We start from the raw sequence: 26,416 nt of genomic DNA, 5'->3' as shown, positions 1-26,416 counted from the left end.
ATACCTAATCACACGAGTCTAGAATTTGAAGAGTTGAAAAGTTTAAAGAGTTTCAATGGTAACATGTGTCATACTACAGGGTGTCCCAAAAGTCTCCATACGTAAGAGGTGGATGTTCGTGGACACTTCTCGTCTTTTTGAATTTGTTAATAAGCTTGGCAACAATGTCGTGTGTTGTTGCAACCTTACGAGTTTCCTGATCCAACCATGAGAATGATTTCACTACGTTCTTCTTTTGTCAAAGACATTCTTAAAGGCTATCTATAAGCTAAGTATGAAAAATTTTGGAAGACATTTTGCTAAAACATGTTAATTTCCCCTATGTATGGAGACTTTTGGGACACCCTGTAGTAATATTTAGGCCATTTGATTGCAGGTCCATGGACAAAAGTAAGGAACGAAGAAATAACATATTAAAAATGTATTAAATGGATGTAACAAGTTCATTGTTGGAAGAAGAGATTACTGCAACCCACAAAGATAGACCTTATCTGACAGCAGCCGTAGTGTCAGAAGACTTGGCTGTCTAGTTACAATATCAGTCCAAGGAAACTTGCTTTTTCTTTCACATCCATGCACTTCAATGTTCCCTCTTCACTGTCATCCCCCCTCTGTTTTTCCATGATTTCCTGTTCACGTTTGTTGGCAGAGGCGGTCCATACTGGTTTTGTGCCAGGGTGGTGTGTAATGGGGACTGTGCTGGGTTGGGCCTCATTCAGCCTCAGCTCAGTGCAGTGCTGTGCGACCAGCCTTCCCTCTGATCGACCTGCTTTTTCCAGCAGCACCAGAGCATGCTAAGGGACGTGCCTATGAAAGCATTACCTCACTGGTTCACTCATGGCTTTGAGGAGCTCCAGAGCTCTGTGGCAACCTCCAGTTCCATCTCAGCCTTACTGATCTGAGAAATGCAAAAGGCTGCCTCTGATCACATTGAAGTTCTCCTTCAGTTCATTTACAACTAGTGAAATTGAGATGAGGTCATGGACTACGAATTGTTTATTTGTGTGTGTGTGTGTGTGTGTGTGTGTGTGTGTAAAACTGCGTTGTAAGTTGGCCTCCTTTTGTAAATACTTTTCACACCTAGGAAATGTGTACAGCATTTCTATTAAAAAAAAAAAAAAGTTTAAGTGATTGTGATTCACAATACTGATTATAAGGATTTGTAATTTATTATAACGCTCTCTATACTGTGTGCATTTTAGGATCAGCATCATGATCCCTGTTGAAAACATGTAGTTGCATGAGTGTAAGGGTCTACATTTCTCTGAAGACCATTTCTAGGCACTTCTTCAGAAAAAAAAAAAAAAAAAAAAATCTTTGCAAGCTCACACCAACATGTAAATGATAATTTCTGGCTTCATAGCCTATATTTGACATTCAGTTTTTACCAAAACAAACAAATAAATACATTTTAAAATGTGTAAAAATGCACTGCTTACTGAAAAAGTGAGTATATAGCACATGGGTTGGATGTAATGCCCTAACACTACACAAAGTAATATGAGGTGCTCTATTTTGTGTGAAATATTACATCGATTTGATATTTGCAGTGTATATTTCTTTACCCTACCCAATATTTTTAGCGCAGACCGTATTGTTGTAGGCTGCAAGTTACAGGCAGTTCTATTTTTCCTCATGTTCCACACAGTATACAAATGAGGTTAAGTAGAAGTGTCACTTTTAGTAGTCTAATAAAACCCCTGAGTAATAACTGTTTTAATTCATCTCTGAATTCTCTTTCGCCTATCTGCCCAGCAGCCGCCATGCACAGGATGAGTAATAGCTGAAAGATGTTGGGTTTAAATCCTGGACACATTAAAGAGGTCCACTGACTCACCTCAATCCCTCAGCATGGCCAAATGCAAACTTTCAGACCCCATTAAGGACTTAAACAACACCATAATATCCCTGCACAGAGTCATTACGCACACTGGCAGCATGAAGCGCTTCATGCCTCCACCATGGTAAATGCTTTTCCTTTACGTCTCTAGCCAAGCATCACTAATACTTTTTCAGCTGTTCCAAGTCAGTCTGTGTAATAATTGTTCAACACTTCATAACCTTTCATAAGGTAACGACATGGAAGTTTTAGGGGACGTAGGCCTTTTAATGAGCACCAACACATAATATACGTTTCAAGATCATGTTTATCTTGGAAATAAATATCTCCTAGATTTTGTTTTGGCTAACTTGGGTTTACTTATGAAATCTGAACCTGCATGGAATTAGAGCTTATTCAGATACAATTGGTACCTAAAGTGAACACATATGACAGGGTATGAACAGTACATACATTTTACTGTTACATGATATTTCATTTATGTAGTAGATGTTGATAGAGAATTTTCAATAAAGCAAAACAAACCCAAAATGACAGCTTTTTTTTTGTTTTACTTGTAAAGCTTTGTGTTCAACATGATTTTATTATATACCTAGAACAAAGTCTAGTTATTAAACCACTATACCTCTAAAGAAATGCTTCTTATGATCTGCAAGAAGGGCATGTAACATTATATGAAGGCTTATGCTATAATATTTCCATTCCCTCGGGCATTTCAAGACATCGAAATAAGTTGAGAGAATGAGAGTGGAACATTCCGTTAGCAAGATCAAACACATAGGCAGGCAATCAGCAGCTCTGTATGACTCGCACTCTATAATGGAAACATTCGATACTGCAAACCTGAAGCTATTGGACTCTTAAGCAAGGAGTCATAGTTGGAATTTGGAATGATTGTGAACTACAGTGTCTGAAATGTTTGTCTTTTGATGCTTATTAGTGTTTTATTCGTGTTTATTCATATAGTGTTATATTTAGTGGTTAGCATGTTTTTGACTCACACCTCTGGGGAGGGGGTTCGAATCCTTCCTCCTCCCGGTGTGTGGAGTATTGCATATTCTCCCCGAGTTTTGGGGGTTTCCTCTGCGTAATCCAGTTTCCTCCCCAGTCCAAAGACATGCACTGTAAACTGATTGGCATCTCTAAATTGTCCGTAGTGTGTGAATGAGTGTGTGTGCGATTGTGCCCTGTGATGTCCAGGGGTCCTGTCCAGGGTGTACCTTGCCTTGTGCCCCGAGTTCCCAGGGATAGACTCCAGACTCCCCCGCGACCCTATGTAGGATAAGCAATACAGAAAATGGAAATAATGTTTTATTCAATTACTGATTTATTTCATTTTTTGTTTTATTGTTGTTTTATTTTGATTTATTTAATTTGTATCAAATTTCGGGGTGCACGGTGGCTTAGTGGTTAGCACATTCATCTCATACCTACAGGGTTGGGGGTTAGATTCCTGCCACTGCCCTGTGTGTGTGGCGTTTGCATGTTCTCCCCGTGCTGCGGGGGTTTCCACCGGGTACTTCGGTTTCCTCCCCCAGTCCAAAGACACGCATGGTAGGCTGATTGGCATGTCCAAAGTGTCCGTAGTGTATGAATGGGTGTGTGAATGTTAATGTGTATGTGATTGTGCCCTGCGATGGATTGGCATAAGCCATGGATAAGCAGTATAGAAAATGGATGGATGGATCAATGGATGTATCATATTTCTTTGCTGTTGGCTGACATTTAATTGTGCTATATAAATAAAGGTGACTTGACTTGAAAACTCCAGCCTCAAAAAGATCATCTATGATCATCTTTATTTCACTGAAGTCTCAAACCTGTTAGCTGCACAGCCTCTCTGGTGCATTAGAGGCAAAATTCTCTAAAGCTTGGGGTCAGCGACCCACCCCTGGCTGTGCACTTATGCCACTTACTGTGCAGCTCTCCCAAGGGATGATGTTTGGATTGGTGGGGGAAATATATCGTCCATAAAGGCACAGAAGACTGTCATAAAGGTTTGATTAAGCCTCGGGTTAAAAGACAGAGGCAGAGGGAGAGGCTGAGTTATAGCGTAGGATGGGGCCAGTGTGATTGTTCCCGTGACGAGGCTCTTAGCATGGACGGCTCGCTGTAAACAGCCCCTTCTCCCAGGAACAGACAGTCATTAATTGCTGCAGCCATCTCAGACTCCTCTCATGAGCCTCCAGCCTCAGAAATCACTGCACTGCCACCGGCAGAGTCACTAAAGCGCTAAGGGCCATGACTCCGTCTGCTGCCTGCTGGGTGCGCCACTTTTTCCATTTTCATCTGTAAATGGCTAATGTGTCAATTTAATGGCTATGATGAGCCATATCACCATTGTCTTTGCTATCGCACATGGTGTAGATTCTGCTCAAGGAAAGGAATAGCATATAAGATTAATAGTTCTTAAGCAGTTTTAGAGGCACCATTAATTCATTGTTATTATTGTACAGTATTTCTCAGACATTCAACAGCTACTCCACTCCCATCTCCACTCTTAACTTAGCTCAAAACCATGGATACTTATGCCAGTGAAAAGTGCCACAGACTGTTTTTAAAATTATCAAGTTACAAGAGTATCGCTATTTCCATGACCTTCCAGATCAGTATCAAAACCGGCTGTGATATTACTTTACCTTGCTGCACTGTTGGTATTTAGACCGTTGTGAAATATGAATAATACATGAATTCCATTGCATTTATCAATATCTATCATATCACTTAAACCTGACGCCCCATTAGTACTTAAATGAATGTGTGATATACTCATTATCAAGACTTATTGGCAAGCTTACATGTTCAAGATTAAGATAAAACAGATAATAGACACATAAATGATCTTTTTAGATCATTTTAATGTTATTATGCATGTCCAATTGAGATTGTCACAGTCAGTTATCGCGTTATAAAACACACAAGTAATAAAAAGCATTTTCTGCTTTAACAATAAAGATTTGTGTAGTGTTAAGGCTTTAGCTGCATCATATTACGTCTACTGAGCAACTATCTCAGGACAAAGAAGTCAGAGCTTTGATTCTGTAACACCATCTTCTGAATACAACACTGGCAGACAGACATAATCCTGCCAATAATTTATTTACCCCTGCTACTTCCATTATTTAGTATGCGCCAAGACACTGGCGAGCCTTATGCAATTAGTATTACTGGCCTGCTGATCAGGGATAAACCCAACAAGTGTTCAGATTGTGATTGTGTGTGTGTGTGTGTGTGTGTGTGTGTGTGTGTGTGTGTGTGTGTGTTTTAGTCTTTATCACAAAAGCACCACAGCACAAGATCATTGTTGAATGAGAGCACGAGCATCAGATTGAGCACTGTCCCTAAATCTTAACTTTACGATGCTTTTTGGAAATTAGGTTCTGTTCATTAAATTAAAGCATTGTTTTAACATTAGATAGAGACTTTAATGTGCTGGAGCCTGCTGGCTGTAAATTAACTGGTCATTGCATTGCAATTGCAAAGGTGTTGTCTTTGCAATTCAGTTGTAGGTTTAGTTTGTCGAATCAGGTAGTCGAGTCACTGTGACCCAACGTGGGTTGATAATGGGGAAATCAGCATGCTGGTTTGGGGATTACAGACCAAAAAGAGAACAGGCATTAATTTCCTGGATTTTCCTTTGTGTCTATAGAGAGCAGCAACTAGAAAAGTTATAAAGTAATTTATATATATATATATATATATATATATATATATATATATATATATATATATATATATATGCCAGGGAACTTGGGTCACAAGGCGGGGGACACCCTGTGCATGGTTTGTATGTCCTCCGGATGACATGAGATATATATATATATATATATATATATATATATATATATATATATATATATATATATATATATATGGATGAAAATGGATGTGAACCCTGGATAGGCCCACCCATTGCAGGGCCCAACTGCTCACACATTCACACACTACAGACTATTTGGAAATGCCAGTCAGTCTACAGGGCATGTCTTTGAACTGGAGGAGGAAACCTCAGTACACTGAGAAAACCCCAACGTGCAAACACTGCACACAAAGCAGAGGTGGGAAATGAACCCCCAACCCCAGAGCTGTGAGGCAAACGTGCTAACCACTATACACACACACATACAATATGTGTAGGGCCTATATATAATGTGTGTGTGTGTAATTGTTAGGACTACATTTATTTACATTAGTTTGTCTATGAACTATCCCTCCTGAGACTCCTGCCTGTAAAACTCTAAAGAAGCTCTAAAACAGTCTCATGCGGCCCCCAAATACACTCCATCATCAGCTACTACACAACATTGTTTAAATGTGTTTGAGCATGTTTCCCATCCCACATAACAACAAACCAGACAGCTGGCATCGTCACCACGCCCACATATTACTACCATACTACATAGTATGCCAAAACAGTACATTAAACAACCTACAATCCGCGCTGGCTGTAGTGGCCTCCTGTTTTGACACACTCTATAGTAGGGTAGTGTGCGGTTTGGGCCATATCCCCTTTGGCCCCGCCCCCGCCTCGCGCCGCCCCGCCTCTAAACGGACCGCAGTGATTTAGAAGTTCAGGAATCCCACGCGACGTCACCAGAGGGTGACGTAATGCTTCTCTAAATAGATCGTATTGTAATCTTTGCTCAGTCCAACGTGGTTCCTTCAGAAAGGGCGCTGCATCTACGCTACACTTCTGCGGTAAGTTGTTTGGAGAGTCGCGGTGCCGCTGGCTTAGTTTTCTGCTCGCAGATATAGAGCGCGCGCGCTTTGCAGGCTGGACAGAGAACTCGGCCCCGGTACAATGGCTCTTCTCCCGCGTGAGCTGGAGTGACAAGTCGCTTGTGCGGGGCAACACAGCTGAAGTTTGTGTCTAACGGAATGCGTGCGGCGCGAGCTGTGTTGTCTTCTGCTGTTCTAAGCATCAGTGTGAGTAAACAATGCGTGTCGGATTCGCCTCTAGAAGTCAGCGGCATGTAACAGGTTTCGCCTGGTTTGCTTCAGGATGTCTGAGTTGTGCGCCGCGCTCATCTGTAACTACTGACTCAACTCAGCTTCGTGTAATTAGTGTTAGAAGTTAACTGAGCGGTTCTCTCTGGCTTTTATTATGTTTGCGCGCGCCTCATGCTGTGACACACTTGCTGTGCAGCATCGGAGAGATTTCTTTTAGGTGCTGCATGCATGTCTGTGCGTGTGTGTGTGTGTGCGTGTGTGTGTGAGAGAGAGAGAGAGAGAGAGAGAGAGCAAGAGACAGAGAGAGGACTTCAGTTTCCTGTGGGCATGACTGTAGTGGTGTTGTTCGACGTGCGACCGGCACACGGTTTTCGGACCCGGCGGCGCGCTTTGCATTAAAATATATCTCTAGTTCACATGGAGCTCAACCGCCTCAGCTTCACTGACACACTCAAAAGGAAGAATGTGCACACAGGAAAGCTTCCCAATTCCCAAATAACACTTTGGTTGTCTTATAAATGTTTCTGTTTTCTGTTTGTCCATACAAATCTGCTATGCCTCTCGGACATTACGTCATTCTGCAGGCCAGTCGGAGTATTTGATTAAGCACTGAGATGGTGAAGGCTTCAGGAGACTTGTGCTGAGCAAGCACTAAAACCTCCAGGCTGAAACCATGCTTTAATCCATACACACGCTGTCTGTAGACTAACTAGTGGCATTGGGTTAATAGATTAAATCATTCATTTCTTTTCATAACCTTTAATGACAACAACAACAACAATAATAATAATAATAACAATTATTATTATTATTGTTAGTAATAGTAGTAATACTACTACTACTAATAATAATAATAATAGTAATAATAATTATTATTGTTAGTAGTTGTAGTAGTAGTATAATAATATAATATAATTATTATAATAATATTACTACAACTAATAATAATAATAATAATAATAAGAAGAATAACAAAATGGTTGTCTAAGGATCAATCATTTCTTTGCTTTTTTTTGCATTACTCTTAAAACTTTCTGCTTATTAATAATAATAGTTATTCAAGCTAAAGCATTTTATTCCCGTATTATTATTCATTACTATGAATTATTCAGTACCTTCAGACAGTGAATGTAATAACGTATGTAGTTCCGAGTGCAAGAATGGTTAGTAGCGACCTGCCAATGGATCATGGGAGTTTAAGAGGTTAGCGTGTCGTTTGAGAAGCATCAGGTTATTATCGTAATTTTATTTTTATTTATCTACCATAAATCCTAAAAAATTGCATCTGAGTGAGTTAGTAAAATTAGATGTAGTTAAAACCTAAAAGTAATGATGCGTAGGTCAGTTGAATGATTTTGAAAGTTAACATAAACAAAAATAAGACTTTCTCTGTTCTGACTTTGAATTTATCTTCAGATTTGTATTCAAATATATCCGTATTTATTATGTTTGCGAAATATCCTATATATGTTGATACCTTTTTTTGGGGGGGTGGAAGGGGTTGGTATGAATTAGTTCTTAACTACACCAGCATTAAAGTTTGTTGACACACAAATCAAAACATCATATACATTTCTGTGCTTGATACTCTGTTATACTTTCTGAAGGAAAAGTAGATCTAAAAAAAAACAAAAACAAAACCCCACAACAGGTCATGTCAGCTTTATGTAGGAGTTAAACTGGAAATGTGAGTGTCTTAGTAATAGACGTTTGACAACCTTCAAGGCTATCAGTGTAGCTGAAGGCGGCTCTCACACATTCTTTCATCCGTCTTTTTCAGTTTGTTTCCATGCAGTTTTAATTAAGTGTTCTAATTTAACTCTTCCAATTGTTGCATTTGCTAAGCAAATATTTGTATAGATAGGAAACAATTACACATTGTATTGTATGGACTCTGTGTTAACTTAAGATATGAACTAAAATTCTTAGCAGTTGTCTGTGTTTAAATTCGAGGAGGTAAAACTATTGGCACTGTTTGAAGGTGGCCAGTGTGGGGCCCCTTCGTCTGTTCATTATTTCATTATGATGGCTTCTTGACAATAAGTGCATTGCCTATGTGTGCCTTATTCCTCGCCCCCGGGCTTGCACTGATCCAACCTTGAACTTGTGCTGTCAAAAGCCTAGGGAGCTGTGTGTGTGTGTGTGTGTGTGTGTGTGTGTGTGTGTTCTTTTTCGGATGGGGGTGGTGGTGCTGGTGGTGGGTGGGAGGGGTGGGTAGAATTGCAGTGCAAGTTTGTGCATGCTGCATCCTACGCTCATCTCCTCCCTCTCCATACTGTTTGAATTCTGTCTTGAACCTGAATTTTTGCTTGAACCTTGAGAGCAAAAGTTCTTCATGAAACTGTACTCCGCTTCGCTAAACCTCATATGCTCCCACTTACTGTGAAACGTAACCAAATTTCCTCTGCTAAATGAAAACATATCAGCAATTGCCCCCTTTGCCCTGAATGGTGCAGTCGAGTCTCCAGCAATCTGACATGACACGCAGGCCCGTGTCATCGGGTGGGGTCAGATAGTTTTGAGCTGTCTGAAAGATGTGACAGAGAAAGGGAAGTGAGCTTGTTCATTTTGGAGGTCATAACAATCAACCAAGTATGGAGTTATACATCAGTCTGAATTGCTGTGATGACAGGTTTCAGAGTGTACATGAGACATGCTCAATGTGTAGTCTCACACACACACACACACACACACACACACACACACACACACACACACATACACACACACACACAGACAAGCATGTATGCAGGGTGAAGCAGCTGTATGTATGGATTGATCAATTTGCACCGTGAGCTGTGCTTTTTGTAACTGCACTGTGATAGTCTGCACCAAAATAATCAACTAAGTCTCCTTTACCCACCTCTAAATGGTTTCAGCATTATATATACCTCAAAAAAGTGATACCAATGTGTCAGAATAAAGCTTACTATATACAAGCAGCCTTGTGTGTTTATGATATGGATGGACTTGCTCCATTTTTTAGGTGCTATCTTGGATAAATTTCAGCAAAAGCCTTTTGATTATTATCCAATTCATCAAACTGCCTGATGGTCAATTAAATTACACATCGTAACCAAACAGACCGGTTCTGGTACCAGACTGATTTTGGATGTGAAGCAGCAAACACACAAGCTGCCTAATATACTGTATCTGTGATCGCAAAGACAGAATAAATATGTTGATAAAGACTGAAATAAGATGCACATTCAGTCTTATATAAATAAGTGATAATATATATACATAAGCGATAAGAGCAATGACAGAAAACAGAAAGATGTGGGATATACAGAGATCCCGAGAGAGAAACAGAGCGTATTCATGTTGTTGGTTCTGATCACTCTGGTTCTCGGACAGAGGCACTGTTTCAAGACCAGAGCTTGTATCCCATAAGGCCGTGTGTTGGGGCCTGGCTGGAGGGGTTCTGCCCGTCGACCAGTCAGTAAGGAAAAACTGCTCTGGCTAACATAACGCCAAATTTGAATGTTTTGACTTCATGAGAGGAAACAGTTGGCGAGACCCATCAGGGAAAAAAAAAATCACATGCAAATTGTGTATGAAAGCGTTCATGCAGTCGAAGTTGTGCGTCCCCAGAGAGACCTAACTTGAAGAGCACTGACGTGAGCTCTATGTGCCTCCTTTTTCATGTCTCCGTACTTCTAACATGTTTATTTTCCACGTATTTGGAAAGAGGATGTTTGTTAGCTGTCTAACCAGCGTGTCAATACATATTCTAGCCCATGGCTGTTAGTTTGGTTTTACTATTGTATATGGAGGACTCGACTCAGGCTGTCATGCACTATTAAGACAGCTACTCATTAGGCTCTTCTAGACTGTGGAGCTGTTACTGAAATGAGGCATGAGAGAGAGAACAGTGTTTAATGCCCAAACTGCAAATGTATAAACTATGCAAAAGTGAATTAAAGAAAAAAAAAAAAGATTATATACAGTGGGGGGAAATAAGTATTGGATGCGTCAACATTTTTTCCAGTAAATATATTTCCAATGAGGCTATTGACATCAGTATTAACGCAAGAAATATAAAGAATTCACAACATTAAAGTGCATAAATAAAGTTATGTGTAATAAAGTGGAATGACCCAGGAAAAAAGTATTGAACACGCTAACTGGAATTTATTTAATACTTAGTGGAGAAGCCTTTGTTTGTAATGACAGCTTCATTCTTTATATTTCCGGATTTCTTGAGTTAACACCAAAGTCTGGTGAAAATTTCATGTGTATAGCCTCATTGGAAATATATTTACTAAAAAAAACATTGACGCGTTCAATACTTATTTCCCCCACTATAACATATAATCTTTTATATGATATATAATACTATATAATATATTATATAATATATAATACTATTTAATACTTCCTCAGTCGTACCCCATTGTGGTTTTATCCTCGGGGTCTAATCATAGATATGCGGTCACTGAGTTGCATAAGACCCCTGATGTGCTAAGAGGGCCAGGCGATTTGAGTTACACACTAAGTCCTTCCAATTTCATCATCTCTGGAAATAGAAATATCCTCTTCTCCCATGAGGCAAACATGTTGACCCACCTATTTCACAGCTTAAAGAAATGGCAGCAACTACAGTGTGTATCTGTAAGAAAACTGCAGGCAAACAAACTTCCGTTAACGCCAGAGAGCGTCTGTTTACATACTGCATGTGGGGAAAAAGAATCACTGACATGCCGTTCTATTGTCAGACTGTCATCAGAGGTATTCAGTAGAATCGTGGCACTGAAGAAGGACTCTTGTGAGAGAAACACAGAGAGAGAGAGACATACATAGAGAATGAGACAGAGAGGAGAGAGAATGTTCATCATTGATGGGTTGGAATTATTAAGTACTTGTAAGATGACCACTAGGAATCGTTGGAAGTTTTGCCATTGTTTTGTGACATACTATTTACTCTACGCTCCACTCTTTATATTATTCCCCTGTCTGCTTGATAGTCAACACTCATTATCACTCGAATGAATAGAGCCTCTAGTATTTACCATTATTAGCAGTCAGTTGCTAAATTGACCTCATCCCTGCTAGTAAAGGCACGACTGAGATGACGGCGGAGTTGAAAGGTCAGGACAACGGTGAGTGAGTGGCGGTTTGTTGATCCCCAGCCCTTGTTGTTGTTGCTATCTGGGTACCAGGTTGCGTTCTGGGTAGCTGGTGGATAATTTACACACTTGTGCTGTGGTCAGCAGCAGCACCATGGAGACACAGAGGCAGTGTGACACCTCGGGCCAGTAAACTGTGCTCCCGCTCCTTCCTCCTTCTCTCAGCTCTACCCCAACATGACCTTAACCTCAGCAGGAACAGGCAACTGAATACTCACCTCTGAGATTCCGATAAGAAAATCCCCGGCAGGTAGCACGGCTTTCGGCGGCACACGACGCGAGCAGAACGCGACACCGAGGCAAGGCGCTGATTTCTTTCTACGTGCTTGTTTTCAGGTTTACGAGGAGCTGGAGCGAGAGATGAACTCCGAGCAGGAAAGGCCGTTCATTTGCAGCGCTCCAGGCTGCTCTCAGGTAAGTCCTGACTGCACAATGGCGGGGATGAACGCATCGGTAACCCGATCGAGGCTCTCTCAAAGAGAAACACAGTGAAATGCTACCCTGCTAAGAAAACTGTCTCCCTTGGGCCTTTTTAACATGTGAAGCCACCGTATTTCCTTAGATGTCTGGGGTCACTATTTCTTGGCATGTTGATTAAAAAGGAACCCGGAGTAGCACATGCTAGTTAATGTTTCTTTTAGTACATTTTTATATGTGTAATAATAATAATAATAATAATAATAATAATAATAATAGAAACCATATAAATATATGAAATCATTCCTAAATGATTATAAAGATGTCTATAGCTGTGGGTCACAGGTTATACTGGTCTAACAAGCAGCCTGTGGATTGCTGCTAATTAAAGATTGCATTAAATGTTAAGTCTATCAGAGGTTCGTGTCCTAACGCCGCATTCTCATGCGTTAAACGATCGCGTGCGATAAGAGCAAAGAGAAAATAACTGCATCCCGTTGACGAGGCTGCATGAGCTAGCGGTGAGAATCGGGTTTTTTTTTTGCATTGTGACCAGTTATAAAACCTTTCCACAGCGAAGCGTCTGATCGCACTGACTGTACGCTCCCTGAATCGCGCCGATTGTTTTGAATGCGATTTGTAAGTGTCCGTGCCATTGCAGGATATTACAAAGCCTCCTGCCAAATGTAGAAAGGCGAAGCAAAACCACCGTCTGTTTTTAGCCATGACTTAGGCCACAACTGCTTTAAGACTGACTTGTTTGTGTGTCTAACAGCGTTTCCCCACAGAAGACCATCTAATGATTCACCGCCATAAGCATGAGATGACCCTCAAATTCCCCCCCATCAAAAGCGATAACATGCTATCAGGTGAAGCACACACACGGCACATCTACATGGACTGTAGTCTAATTTCACCCAAGTCTTAACCTCGACTTTTTTTTTTTTTTTTTTTTTTTTTTTTTTTTTTTTAAACAAAAGCTGCATCATTTTGTGTGAAATGCTGTTTATGGGAACCAAAAACATGTCAGCACAAAGACAGAATAGAGCGGTGTAGTTCCTCATAATGACGGTAATATATGAATATTTGTGTGAATATACACATATACACACACACACACAGACACACGCACACACACACACACACGCACACACACAACCAGCCACACGGGCCGCCTGGGACTCAATTTGACGTCTGTCTTTGATTAGCAAGCATTAGGCGTGTGTACGTGAAGTTTAAAACGCATAACCATGTGGTTAAAATAATATTTGTGCTGCCCTCTACCTAACTCGTCTAATCCCTCCTATCACTCGCACGCTCTAAGCCCCATATCAGTTAGCGGCCTGGTCATTTTAGGACAAAACTAAACAAACCGCAAAACCACAATTACCGTGATGAAAACAAGGAGAAACCCAGAGTTCAAATTTAGAGAAATTCCACATCTGACTCCCGTCACACACACATTCTGGTGCTTTAGAAGTGCAAATGCTTGAAACGATGAAATGGTTCCCGCCGGTTACTTCAGATAACGGTTGAAATTTTCAAAACTGTATCAGTTTATACAAGTTTTTAAAATACGTGTTTGTGTTTAACTTTGAGGCTAAAAGTCTTTCAGGCTGAAATGTTTAAATTTATCTCAGGAGTAAGCAAGAGAATGTGTGTGTGTGTGTCTGTGTGTGTGTGTGTGTGTCTGTGTGTGTGTCTGTGTGTGTGTGTGTGTCTGTGTGTGTGTCTGTGTGTGTCTGTGTGTCTGTGTGTGTGTATGTGTGTCTCCAGCAACGCTGTGATTCTCTCCTCTTCATTACTTACCCTTGTCAGGGGAGCAGATCAGGTTTCAGCAAGAAGCAGCCTTGAAGCTTTAGGTTTCCCACTAGATGTGCATTCTTGTACATTCAGTCCCTTCATCTCTTTGCTTCTCTCACTTCCTCCACCATTCAGACCCTCTGTCACTGCTTCACTCCTTCACTCAGTCCCTCCCTCATTCCTTCACTCAGTCCCTCCCTCACTCCACCACTCAGTCCCTCCCTCACTCCTTCACTCAGTCCCTCCCTCACTCCTTCACTCAGTCCCTCCCTCACTCCTTCACTCAGTCCCTCCCTCACTCCTTCACTCAGTCCCTCCCTCACTCACTCCACCACTCAGCCCCTCCCTCACTCCTTCACTCCGTCCCTCCCTCACTCCTTCACTCAGTCCCTCCCTCACTCACTCCACCACTCAGTCCCTCCCTCACTCCTTCACTCCGTCCCTCCCTCCCTCACTCCTTCACTCCGTCCCTCCCTCACTCCTTCACTCCGTCCCTCCCTCACTCCTTCACTCCGTCCCTCCCTCACTCACTCTATTCACTCAGTCCCTCCGTCACTCCACCACTCAGACCCTTCCTCACTCCTTCACTCCGTCCCTCCCTCACTCACTCCACCACTCAGCCCCTCCCTCACTCTATTCACTCAGTCCCTCCGTCACTCCACCACTCAGACCCTCCCTCACTCCTTCATTCCGTCCCTCCCTCACTCCCTCACTCCATCACTCAGTCCCTCCCTCCCTCACTCCTTCACTCCGTCCCTCCCTCCCTCTCTCACTCCATCACTCAGTCCCTCCCTCTCTCACTCCATCACTCAGTCAATCCCTCACTCACTCCACCACTCAGACCCTCCCTCACTCCTTCACTCCGTCCCTCCCTCACTCCACCACTCAGACCCTCCCTCACTCCTTCACTCCGTCCCTCCCTCACTCCACCACTCAGACCCTCCCTCACTCCTTCACTCCGTCCCTCCGTCACTCCACCACTCAGTCCCTCCCTCACTCACTCCTTCACTCCGTCCCTCCCTCACTCACTCCTTCACTCAGTCAATCCCTCACTCACTCCTTCACTCCGTCCCCCCCTCCCTCACTCCTTCACTCAGTCCCTCCCTCACTCAGTCCCTCCCTCCCTCACTCCTTCACTCAGTCCCTCCCTCACTCACTCCACCACTCAGAACCTCCCTCACTCACTCCATCACTCAGTCCCTCCCTCCCTCTCTCACTCCATCACTCAGTCCCTCCCTCACTCCACCACTCAGCCCCTCCCTCACTCCACCACTCAGCCCCTCCCTCACTCCACCACTCAGCCCCTCCCTCACTCCACCACTTAGTCCCTCTCTCACTCCACCACTCAGACCCTCCCTCACTCCCTCACTCCTTCACGCCTTCACTCAGTCCCTCCCTCCCTCACTCCACCACTCAGTCCCTCCCTCACACCTTCACTCAGTCCCTCCCTAACTCCACCACTCACTCCTTCCTGCACTCACTCACTCACTCCCACGCTCACTCATTCACTCACTCACTCCTTCCTTCATTCACTCTATCAGTCACTCACTTGCTCACTCACTCGCTCATTCACTCCTTCACTCACTTGCTCAGTCCTTCACTCACTCACTCACTCACTCACTCACCCCTTCACCCACTACTTCCCTCACTTGTTCAATCACTCTCTCGCTCACTCACTCCTTCACTCACTTGCTCACTCTTTCACTCCTTCACTCACTCGCTCACTCCTTCACTCACTCTCTCACTCACTTGCTCACTCTCTCACTCGCTCGCTCACTCACTCACTCTCTCACTCACTCTTTCACTCACTCTCTCACTCGCTCGCTCACTCACTCTCTCACTCACTCTTTCACTCACTCTCTCACTCGCTCGCTCACTCACTCACTCTCTCACTCACTCTTTCACTCACTCGCTCGCTCGCTCACTCACTCTCTCACTCACTCTTTCATTCACTCGCTCGCTTGCTCGCTCACGCACTCACTCTCTCACTCAGCTTCCCCACACTCACTTTTTCACGCACTTCCTTATACACAGCATACTCAAATACCCACTAATTTACTCCTTTATTCACTCTCACTCATGCAGTTATTCTTCACTCCCCTACTTATATATTCACCCTCACACATGTTTACTCACTTACTTACTCACTCCTACTTATATATTCATTAATTTCCTCTCTTCCTTATTCACGCTACATTCACTCTCCAACTTACTGTATATCACATCTAGACTCATATTTTATTTCTTTCTCTCTCTCTCTCTCTCTCTCTCTCTCTCTCTCTCTCTCACACTCACACACTCACTCAGACACACACAACCACATACTCTCAGAAAAAGAAACAACTAAAATGTCACCTCCTTGAGCTTGTAAAAAACGCCCCTTTTCTAACCACACTTAAAGTCACACAATTTATGACCATATACTTGATCTAACCCGCAATGCAGACTGCAGTCTAGAACTGTAACTTAACTGTTAACTGCAAGCTAAGATTTGATACTGGGTTAAATTCCAAGATCCCTGTTGACTCTGTAAGCCAGAACATCTACATTACTGTAAAAAATGAGTTTACATGCGAATTCTGTCGCTTCCTTCATCATTCTGAAAACATTTCAGCATATTTGCGTAAGGATGTTGGTGACAGGTAAATTAATCCACAATGTCATTATACAAAACTAATGGTGCTGACCACTTCAGTGTTTATAGACTATATGTACTGTTCAAAAGACGCTACGGGGGGGAGGGGGGTTGATGTTTCTTCTACAAATGTGGTTGACCGAGGTTTAAGGTTTTAAATCATGTTTTTGCTTTGTCTGCAGACCAGACGCCAACCCCAACACGCTTCCTGAAGAACTGTGAGGAGGTTGGACTGTTTAGTGAGCTGGACTGCTCCATCGAGCAGGAGTTCTGTAAAGTCCAAGAGGAGGAGGACACCAAACAGGTGAGAGAGTGGGGCCTGTGGTGCAGCTGCACTGTGGGGCTCATCCTACATCAAATACTGCTGTTGTCACTCCCATAGCTTCTAATATTGCAATATTGCTTCAGAAATAATCACACAAATACACACACACACACATCGCCACACACACACACACACACACACACCCACACACAGCTTGCAAACACTGGATCAATAGCATCTGTCTGAATCTTCAAAGGACCAATAAGAGTTTTTTTCCCCTCTAAATAAAATTTACCATGGCATCTTAACCTCTACGTACATTCCTTAGAGACAGCCATATTTCATCAGTGTCCGAGTCTTGTACAATATGAACTGATTAATGTGATGTCTTTAAAATAATCACACAGCTGTGGTCAACCATTGTGTCTACCACACGCTGTTCTGCCTGTGAGAGCACTAATACCTGCAACTGACCCCGATGTGGGTTTCATAACCTAAACAGAACAGAACCACAACACGGCCAACCACTAGAGCCGGAGCAGTTGGTGAAACTTCTTGCAGGACAACTGATGGCTGGGTGGTGTAAGGAGTGTACCTGTGGAGTAGAGATGCAAAGTCAGCAGTTAGCACGCTGTAGCAAGATTCTGCTGAGTGCAGTAAAGGAGCTATAAGGATATAGAGATATGCAGGTTAACAGCTAAGGATTATGGCTCACGCACGAGCAACAGCTCAGAGATTGCCGAGGGGCATGGAGGGGAATTCTGTTCTTGCTTTTTTTAAAACATCTAAGCAAGATCATCATTTACTAAGAAATAGTGAAAGAAATCAATCATTCTCAACTGCCTTGGACAAGAGTTTATATTTGTACATTCAAGGCATTTTTTTTCTGTAAATTCAGTACATTATCATAATCTATAAAGCAAAGACAGGATTACCAGTAACACTTACTTTCTGATCTGACTTTTAGCTTTCAAGTTTAGTTTTAGATGCTGTTTTAGTGCTGAGGTCTGACAGAGACCACCCACCCCTAGCTAACTTCCTCATCACTACTGTTGAGAGAAAACCTCAAACAACTTTGCATTAGATGAGAAAATGTGTTTTCTGCTTCTTATAAATAATAACAGTAGCATAATTAAAGTGTCATTCAATGTAGGCTACGAGAACAAAATCTCAAACCTGTCAGTGGTGCAAGAACCTTTTGTCGGGCTAATAATTATATGCATGGATGGCAGTCAGGATTAAAGGGTTAATAATAAAAGCAGAACTACAGTACAATAAACTTTAATTTTTTTTTTTTTTTTTGAATTCTAGGAACAGTGACGAATTCTAGGAACAATGATGAATAAAATGACATTTATTTTAGGCTTCTGAATATTTTAATACGAGTTAGGTACGTCAGATTTCAGACTTACTTCTAAAAGTTTGAAGATGTGCTTTTTTTAAACCTGTGTAAGCTGTGCAAGTGTCAAATCTATTCATTTGGGACATTCCCCATTATGTTATAAAGCTTTATATGAACAGTCATATTTTTACATGCACAGTGCATGCATGGTTAAATATAGTACAAATAGTTTCCATTGACAACCTATATGGCATCAAGAGGAAGCAAGAGAAAAGCCTTGTCCAAGAACTTGCTCCAAAAACCTCAGCAAAGTGAATGAATGTTATAGGCAGAATACAGAACAGAAATCACCAAATGACTGGTATAAATACCACAACTATTAAAGTTCTCCATTTGCTCTTTTATATTCCATTAACTCATATAATAATACGCTCCAAACACCCTGCAAAAGTCAACTCGTGTCATAGTCTATAAACTGTTCCAGAAAAGAAACTTGTTGTTTAGTAGTAGTTCAGTTTCCAGCACTTTCTACATGGCCTGGTTACACAGATAACACTTCAGTACATATTACTTCAGACATTACTTCATTGCTAATAAGCGTAATAAGTAGTTAATATAGCAGTAGTTCATATATGGCAACACTGACTGCTATTTAGTGTTCTCTAAAAAGATTTTTGTATTGTTGGTGTTTCCTATTTATTCTTAATAACTCCTGTTTCTGGAAATAACTAACATTATAATAGCTTGAATTGATTTGCTGTCTCAACATATAAAGATAAAACCTCCTAAATGACTGCTCCTTATTTTAAGTATCATGCACAGAGATTTACTTTACAAACTCCAAAGTACAGGGAAATTAATGTTGCACAGAATTATGACTGAGTTTTAATGATTGCATCTTAGTGTAACTCATTTACACTGTATTAAAGGAGACCTTAAGGGGGGAAAAAATTATAAACAGGATATTTCAATAAATTTCAATTTCATATGAGTATTTTTCAAAGAATGAAACATATTTACACTTTACAGAGAAATTAAATCAGGTTAAGAAGATGATTAAGGAGGTAAGTATTTTAGTGTAATTTTAATGAGCACAAATGATAAATAACTGAACTCACAATTCTATGCATATTTATTATCTGTAAATTAATGACTAGTATGCAACCTCTATTAATGATCTATTAGTGTTGCAATCAGTACAGTATTTAACTGATCCTTTATTTAAATTTGTGGGCACATTTGTAAACCAAATTCATTATTTGAACTATAAACATTGTAGTTTGTAATTTCAGTCCATATTAATGCTAACTAAATTCTTTTTTAAACACTGCAAAAAAAAAAACCCAGCAAGGGGAAATCTATTGTACTAAATGTAGTCAATTTCTTTCTAGTATTTCCTATTGGCAGATCAGTTTTGCAAATTTTAAGCATTTATTTCCAAAAAAGAAGCTTAATTATCTGCCAATATAGTAGAATGCAAAGATTTAAAGCTTATATCAGTAGGAAAAAATGTCTGAAAATAGATTTAATAATCTTACATCAGAATCAGAATCATGGTATTCTCCATATACATTTACACGTGTTAGGAATTTTTCTTGGTGTTTGGTCACAACACGGTACATTCAACACAAACATCTCAGACAACACAACACAACACAACTGCCATCCTAATATATACACACACTGCATCTAATATACAGTTATTCAAATATTGCACCTAATATACAAATATTACACATTATGAGGAAATGGTAGGCACAGTTGTAATGTACTTTAAAGTGGAGGTAGAAATAGCAGCTAGATGCAGTTCAGGGTGCATTAGACAGAGTGATACAATTGTGATATATATATATATATATATATATATATATATATATATATATATATATATATATAAAAATTAGCCATGATGTATACTAATGACAAAATGAATAAACAGTATATTTGATAAATAATAATAAATAGTGCTGGGTTTATAAATGTAAAAGTTTATTGTAATTTTATAATAAGTCATACTTGATCAATTTAACTATATTCAAGATATTTTCTTTTTTTTTGTTTGTTTGCGGTTCAGGATTTGTCATCGGTATGTTGATGCACATTTTGTCTCTCTTCTCATTAGAATATTGCTCTTCATGCACAACCAGGCCCCAACCAGCACCAGCAACCCCACAGCCGCATGGCCAACCATGAGAGCAGCATAGTGATACAGCAAGCATTACCCTCGCCACAGTCCAGCTCCGTCATCACGCAGGCTCCTTCCACTAACAGACAGACTGGGTGAGTAGAGGACTTTCAGATTCAGTAGCATCCCACTGTAGTTATACTTAGAGGTTAGATGATTCATACTGAATGTCTGCACCGTAAAAACATCCAAGTGAGAATGATAATCAGCTGCACTGTGTTAAATCATATTGCGTCTTAATGTTCTCTTATTACTCATTACCTGCAGAACACGTCGAGAACATTTAAAGAACTTGATGTAGAAGTGATGTATTTGCTGCTCATTCAAAAATTTGTCATAATATGTAAACATGCAAGTTTGCTCTTTTAATATTGTACCATTCAAACTAGTTACCCAGGGGGGAGTCTGCATTTTCTCATGGGCTGAGGCAGGTGTTGAATGACTGGAGTTTACTTACAGACTCTGTAGCTGCTTGATTTGTTTTTTGTTTTTTGTTTTTAATGTAGATATTTCTGCATCGATAGTTTAAGGGGCTCGTTGAATATGTTTCTTGTACATCCTTCTCTAAAGAAACCTCTTTGTTTACCAGACAAATATGGCTTTCTCAGGAGACGTCTTTTGGTTGTTGATAAATAATTAAGAAGGCTTTATGTGGTTTTAAAGATTTATAACAGATTGAGATGAGCTTTTTGATCAGTTCTTCTTTACGTTGTTTACACTACTGAAATGCACCAAGGTGTCCAAGGTTCCCTTGGTTTATGTCTTTTAGATAATCTTATGGGAAAAGATTCACCCAATAAGACACCTAAAAAGTTGTGCCACAGCTCTCTTTCCATCTGTGATCTCTGAGGCACCTTGCTGTCTGTAGCTTTTTTGCTGTACATGGTAATTGTAGGGCATTGTGTGTGCATGTGTGTTGATGTGCAGGGGTGGAAAATACTTGAGTTTTTGTACTTACTATACTTAAGTATTATTTTAGTGCATTTACACTTTACTTGAGTTTTATTTAAATTGAAAGCTGCACTCTTACATTATTACATTTCCAAGAAAAAAAACCTTACCTTTCACTCCTTACAGTTTTATTTAGAACTTATCTCTTCTTCTCTCATCCAGCAAATTGCTGTACATTATAAATCAATTGAAGGGGCTCAGAATAGCATCCAGTCATTTCTGTATAGCATCCAACTTTATCAACAAAGAAAAAACTATCAAGAAATGCTGTGACCTTCTCATGCTGCATAACTCTAATGAGATTACCGCTGTAGCAACCCGTGTGCGTTTGAAGATGTATAAGCCACCAGACTGCGCCCCTGACCCTAGCTCAGTAAAATGTTCCAATATGCTGGAGTAAGAAAAGGCTCATATAAAATGAGGTGTCTCCTCATGAATTCCATCTAATTTGGAAAAGCATATTGAGGAAAGTTTTGCTAATTTGCTAATGTCATCTGGCTATATTTAACTAAGTTAGCCTGTTTGGCTAGAGAGCAAGTTGAATTGTAGTCAATGGTAATATATTATGTAGAAGATATTTCACTTCTAATTAATTCAGTAACAAAATACATAGCATTAGTCATGCATGTGACCTGCAGATTTACAGAGACGGAACAATGTTTTCAGGCAAAATTGTGTAGTTGCTTTAAAACAACAACAAAAAAACTCTTCTAACAATTTAAGATAAGTAAGAAAAGTTACTTTTCTTTATAAGCTTTTTTTTTTTTTTTTTCGTGTAAACATATTTTGGCTGGATATTTCCTTTTAATTGAGTAAAATTTTGACATATCTATGCTATTTGATATCTATATTTTATATTTATATCCACTTTTCCACCTCTGTTGATGTGTATTGTTGGGGGATTTGTATACTTTTATACATTGTTTTGCTGTAGTGTAAGCTGTGTTGTTTGTGTACCGTTGTCACACAGCACTGCATGTCGGAGGGTTGGAGGGCATGCTGATAAGTGACAAATTTAAAGGGAAAACCCGTGGCTCATCATCAAAGAGAACGATTTTCATCCATCCAGTTCAGTTCCAGAGACTTGTAGAATGTATAACAAGGCACATTGTTCTTGTCTCTTGTAGTGACCCAACAACTTACTAAGACACTTTATGTTTCCTTTAACTAGTCACATGTTTGAATCTGTAATATATTATATATATAACTGTAATATATTATTAATAATACATTAATACATCTGCAATATATTAAAACTACTTTTGAAACGTATTTAGGTGTTATGTGAAGGGACGATTTTATGGAAGCTTTTGTATGCATGTTGTCCTGCGTCTCCAGTGGTGCTGTGTGTGTGTGTGTGTGTGTGTGTGTGTGTGTGCGTGCACGTGTGCACGTGGCTCTTTTCAATTGCCCTGGCCCTTAAAGAGCCTGTGTGGTTTGGCCAGCTTGGGTGTGTCCCACACTTATGACATCAATAGCACTACTCTGGTGGGGATATCGACTATTTGGGGGTGACGCCCTTTTTGCGCAAGCACTCACCACTTCTGATCCATCTCCCTTGCTCTCTTTTGCTTTCTCTGCGTCAGAATATACCCTGTCTGCGACATAATCATCACCTGAGTGCACACACACACACACACACACACACACACACACACACACACACGCACACACAAACAAACATAATGTTCTGCAGGAAAAGCACAGTGTCATTTCCAGCTCAGTGCCTGTGGTTTGGTATTTTTAAAGGGGATTAAAGTGGCAAGACAGATCCATCATGCAGTGGAGGTAGGCATTCAGGGCTGCCACAGGTTCTGTTTCCCTAAGCTGACCTGAAGGTCTGTATCTTACATTACAGATCCAGCCACAGAATACTTTGCCCAAAATATTCATGTCATTTGGAATGCGTTTTTGCCTAATAGCACGTTTTTGCCTTGATTTATCTGCAGTCCTTGTGGTTCTGTTCAAACACATGACCAATGACCAAGGACTGTACAGACCTGAACTGCACCCAATATGTACAAGAAAAACTGTTTTCATTTTTTTCACCCACTCGGTTAACTAACGAGGCTCCAGGATGTGCTCTGCATGTCAAGCCTGCCCTGCATACTTATCACTCCGAAACAACCACTGTCACACACATTCACACACACACACACACACACACACACACACACATGCACACGCTTTGGCCGACGGTCGGCGTTACACTTAATGACTGGTCCTTGAGCATTGCATGGTGTGACGCGCGAGGTTAAAGGAGAACACAATGTCTTCTCTATGTCAGTGGCGAGACAGCACGGGGGCAGATGCCTAGATGGGACAGCTTGTGAATATTGGATGGGAAGACTGTCAGTCAGTTTGACTGACAGGTCGACAGTGGCTTTTGTTCAGAGGTATGGATGGAATTTCAACCACAGAAGAGGGAGAGAGAGAGAGAGAGAGAGAGAGAGAGAGAGAGAGAGAGAGAGAGAGAACAAGGGCGAGCAGCAGCAGTAAGAATGTTGCTCATTCACTTGCAATGAACTACAGAACTTATAGCTTGGTCTTAATAAGAAGGAGAAAAAACATCTCTCAAGCGTCAGTCTGGTCAGACTTTACAATGTTTAGTCATTTATAATTCATATCTTGTAAGCTTTTATATATATATATATATATATATATATATATATATATATATATATATATATATATATATATATATATATATATAAAACAGCACATTCATTAAGTCTATGAAGTATCCATTTATGGTCTTCTTAAATAACTGAAGTTGTAATAAGGTTATATTGTGCTTCATAAATGCAGGTTTGATGACCACTTCAGTTTGAGACCATTAGCTTTCACCTTATCTTCATAATAAATGAAGCTGGCCCGCCAGCACACATGCAAATCTGTGCTTCAATATGAGGTAGATTGAAGTACATACACTTCCCAAAAGTTAAGAGTCCATGTGGTAATACTTACAATGTCTTAAACCTTGTGTGGAATGTGCTGCTAGTATAAACTGACAAATAATTAGTGACAAAAAATGAAGTAATTACAAACAGAAATGAAATAAAACACAATGAAATAAATGCATACGGAATAAATCAACAAAAAGCATTAAAGAAAAAAAAAACGGATGAAAAGACAGACAGGACAAAAAAAAGGAAGGCTTAATTGTACAGATCTTAAAAGACTCAAATGCCTTCAACATTCAACATCAGTCAACAAATACATTAATGTCACGTCACACATTTCAGAAATCACCGTTATGACCGTTCATATAATAGGTTACCAAAAATATTTATAACTTGCTTCAGGAATTTATTGGACCAATGTAGAATAACAGTCCTGTGTATTGTTTACTGAAAATAAATATACACATTTAGCAATGCTGCATATGTAGGAATGGTTTTTTTTTTTTTTTTTTTAAAGATTTGAACTATTTACATTTTCCTTATCATCATAACAGTTTACCTCAAACTTTTCATTATGCATATCATGTTACATTCCAATATAAAATCTCATGGAGTCACCACAACTATAAACCCCCATAATATAGTCATCTCCAGAATGATTGGCGGCCTTGGTAAAGATGAATTAAACATGTGTTTGTGCTTAATTATTTTAATCTCGACTCAAAATTCATTGCCATGCAGAAGATGAACAGAAGTTGTCTGCATGCGTAGCGCTAACAAAGTGGCGAAACAGGATCTGGTTTATAACACACTGAGGGAATGAGATTAGTCAGGTCTAAACATGAAGAGGCTTGACTCCCTTCTTTCCCTCACATAAATGAAGATTTACAAGCTCAGGTTTGTGCTTTTCTTAAGAATTATTTTGATAACCAAAACGACTGGTGTCCCATGTGAGGATCTCTGATTACAGATCATTTTGTCTTGCTATTCCAGCTAGTTGGGGTGAGCGGCACACAGCACCATCAAACGAGATCATGAGAAAGTCGCTGGAAAGCCGGCCAAACGAGCCCTATTGTTTACAGGGTTTGTCGAGGGCGCTGGTTATCCCGGGTAGGCCGGCAGCGGCTGGAAATGTAAACCTCAGCGGGAAAAGCCCAGCAAGGAAACCACTTGGCACTTGTTATTATTTTGTATGTTACTTTCTGTAACCCAAAGACCTATTCGGCAGGAAGCAGAGGGTCAGTGAGCGCTTCTGTTCCCATTGGCTCCTCTTCCTTCTCATCTGCATTGTAACGATGTTCCTCTGTCACACACTCGGTGACCCCTCAGCCCCGCTGCCACTGCTCACAGACAACACTGCAGCTGTATAGTGCTGAACTGTGGCTTAATGAAGTGCTCATAAAAGACTCGTAAAGCCAAAGCATTCATAAATGCTTGCAGAGACCTCATGTCTGCATAGACAGCAGGTGTACACTAATTCTCCTGTTCATGATTAGTGAGACAGCAACATAATTGTTCTGTCAGGATGTCTTCCATTTAAAGCTGTAAATTTTGCACGTTCTTCAAGTAAAACTTGCCAAACGAGCATACCAATAATGCTTCCCTCAACTGCTGCTTTTTGACTATTATTTGACTGTATATATTTATCTATCTATATACCCATTGCTTTTTTCTACATGGAATGAATGAATAAAGAGTGATATCAGCTACCTTCATTAGCATAGTTAATGGAAGAGTAGAAGATTGGTAGACTACAGGTACTAACATGGCTATCTTTTGTGATAACAGTGTTAGTTTGGTGGTTAACATTCTGGGCAACTGATCAGAAGGTTCCAAGTTTCAGGTTTCACAACACTTAAAGCTGACACTGAACAAGTCCTCAGTTGCTCCAGGGATGATGTAGGATTGCTGAGTGTGCACTCTTCCAAGCTGGAATATGCAAAGAAAATCACATTGTTACTCTGTAGACAAACGTATCGTTATAAAACATAACGTT

At 40.4% G+C, this 26,416-nt stretch overlaps 1 protein-coding gene across 4 annotated transcripts in view; it reads left to right on the top strand.

Moving 5' to 3' along the window:
- Positions 1-6,371: 6,371 nt before the first annotated feature.
- The window catches only part of creb5b (cAMP responsive element binding protein 5b), a 63,268-nt gene continuing 43,223 nt past the window's right edge, over positions 6,372-26,416 (top strand). Inside the window, exons 1-5 of one of the 4 annotated variants that reach the window (XM_017477254.3) lie at positions 6,372-6,538; positions 12,256-12,333; positions 13,112-13,205; positions 16,957-17,078; positions 20,504-20,661. In XM_017477254.3, the coding sequence (XP_017332743.1) occupies positions 12,280-12,333; positions 13,112-13,205; positions 16,957-17,078; positions 20,504-20,661 (428 nt within the window). In that variant the 5' untranslated portion in view covers positions 6,372-6,538; positions 12,256-12,279. The other 3 variants (XM_047155870.2, XM_017477248.3, XM_017477255.3) reach the window with 3 other exon arrangements.

This window comes from Ictalurus punctatus, chromosome 1 (genome assembly GCF_001660625.3).
Source record: "Ictalurus punctatus breed USDA103 chromosome 1, Coco_2.0, whole genome shotgun sequence".
In the NCBI taxonomy this organism is placed as follows: domain Eukaryota; kingdom Metazoa; phylum Chordata; class Actinopteri; order Siluriformes; family Ictaluridae; genus Ictalurus; species Ictalurus punctatus.
This window is presented reverse-complemented; position numbering and strand designations above follow the sequence as displayed.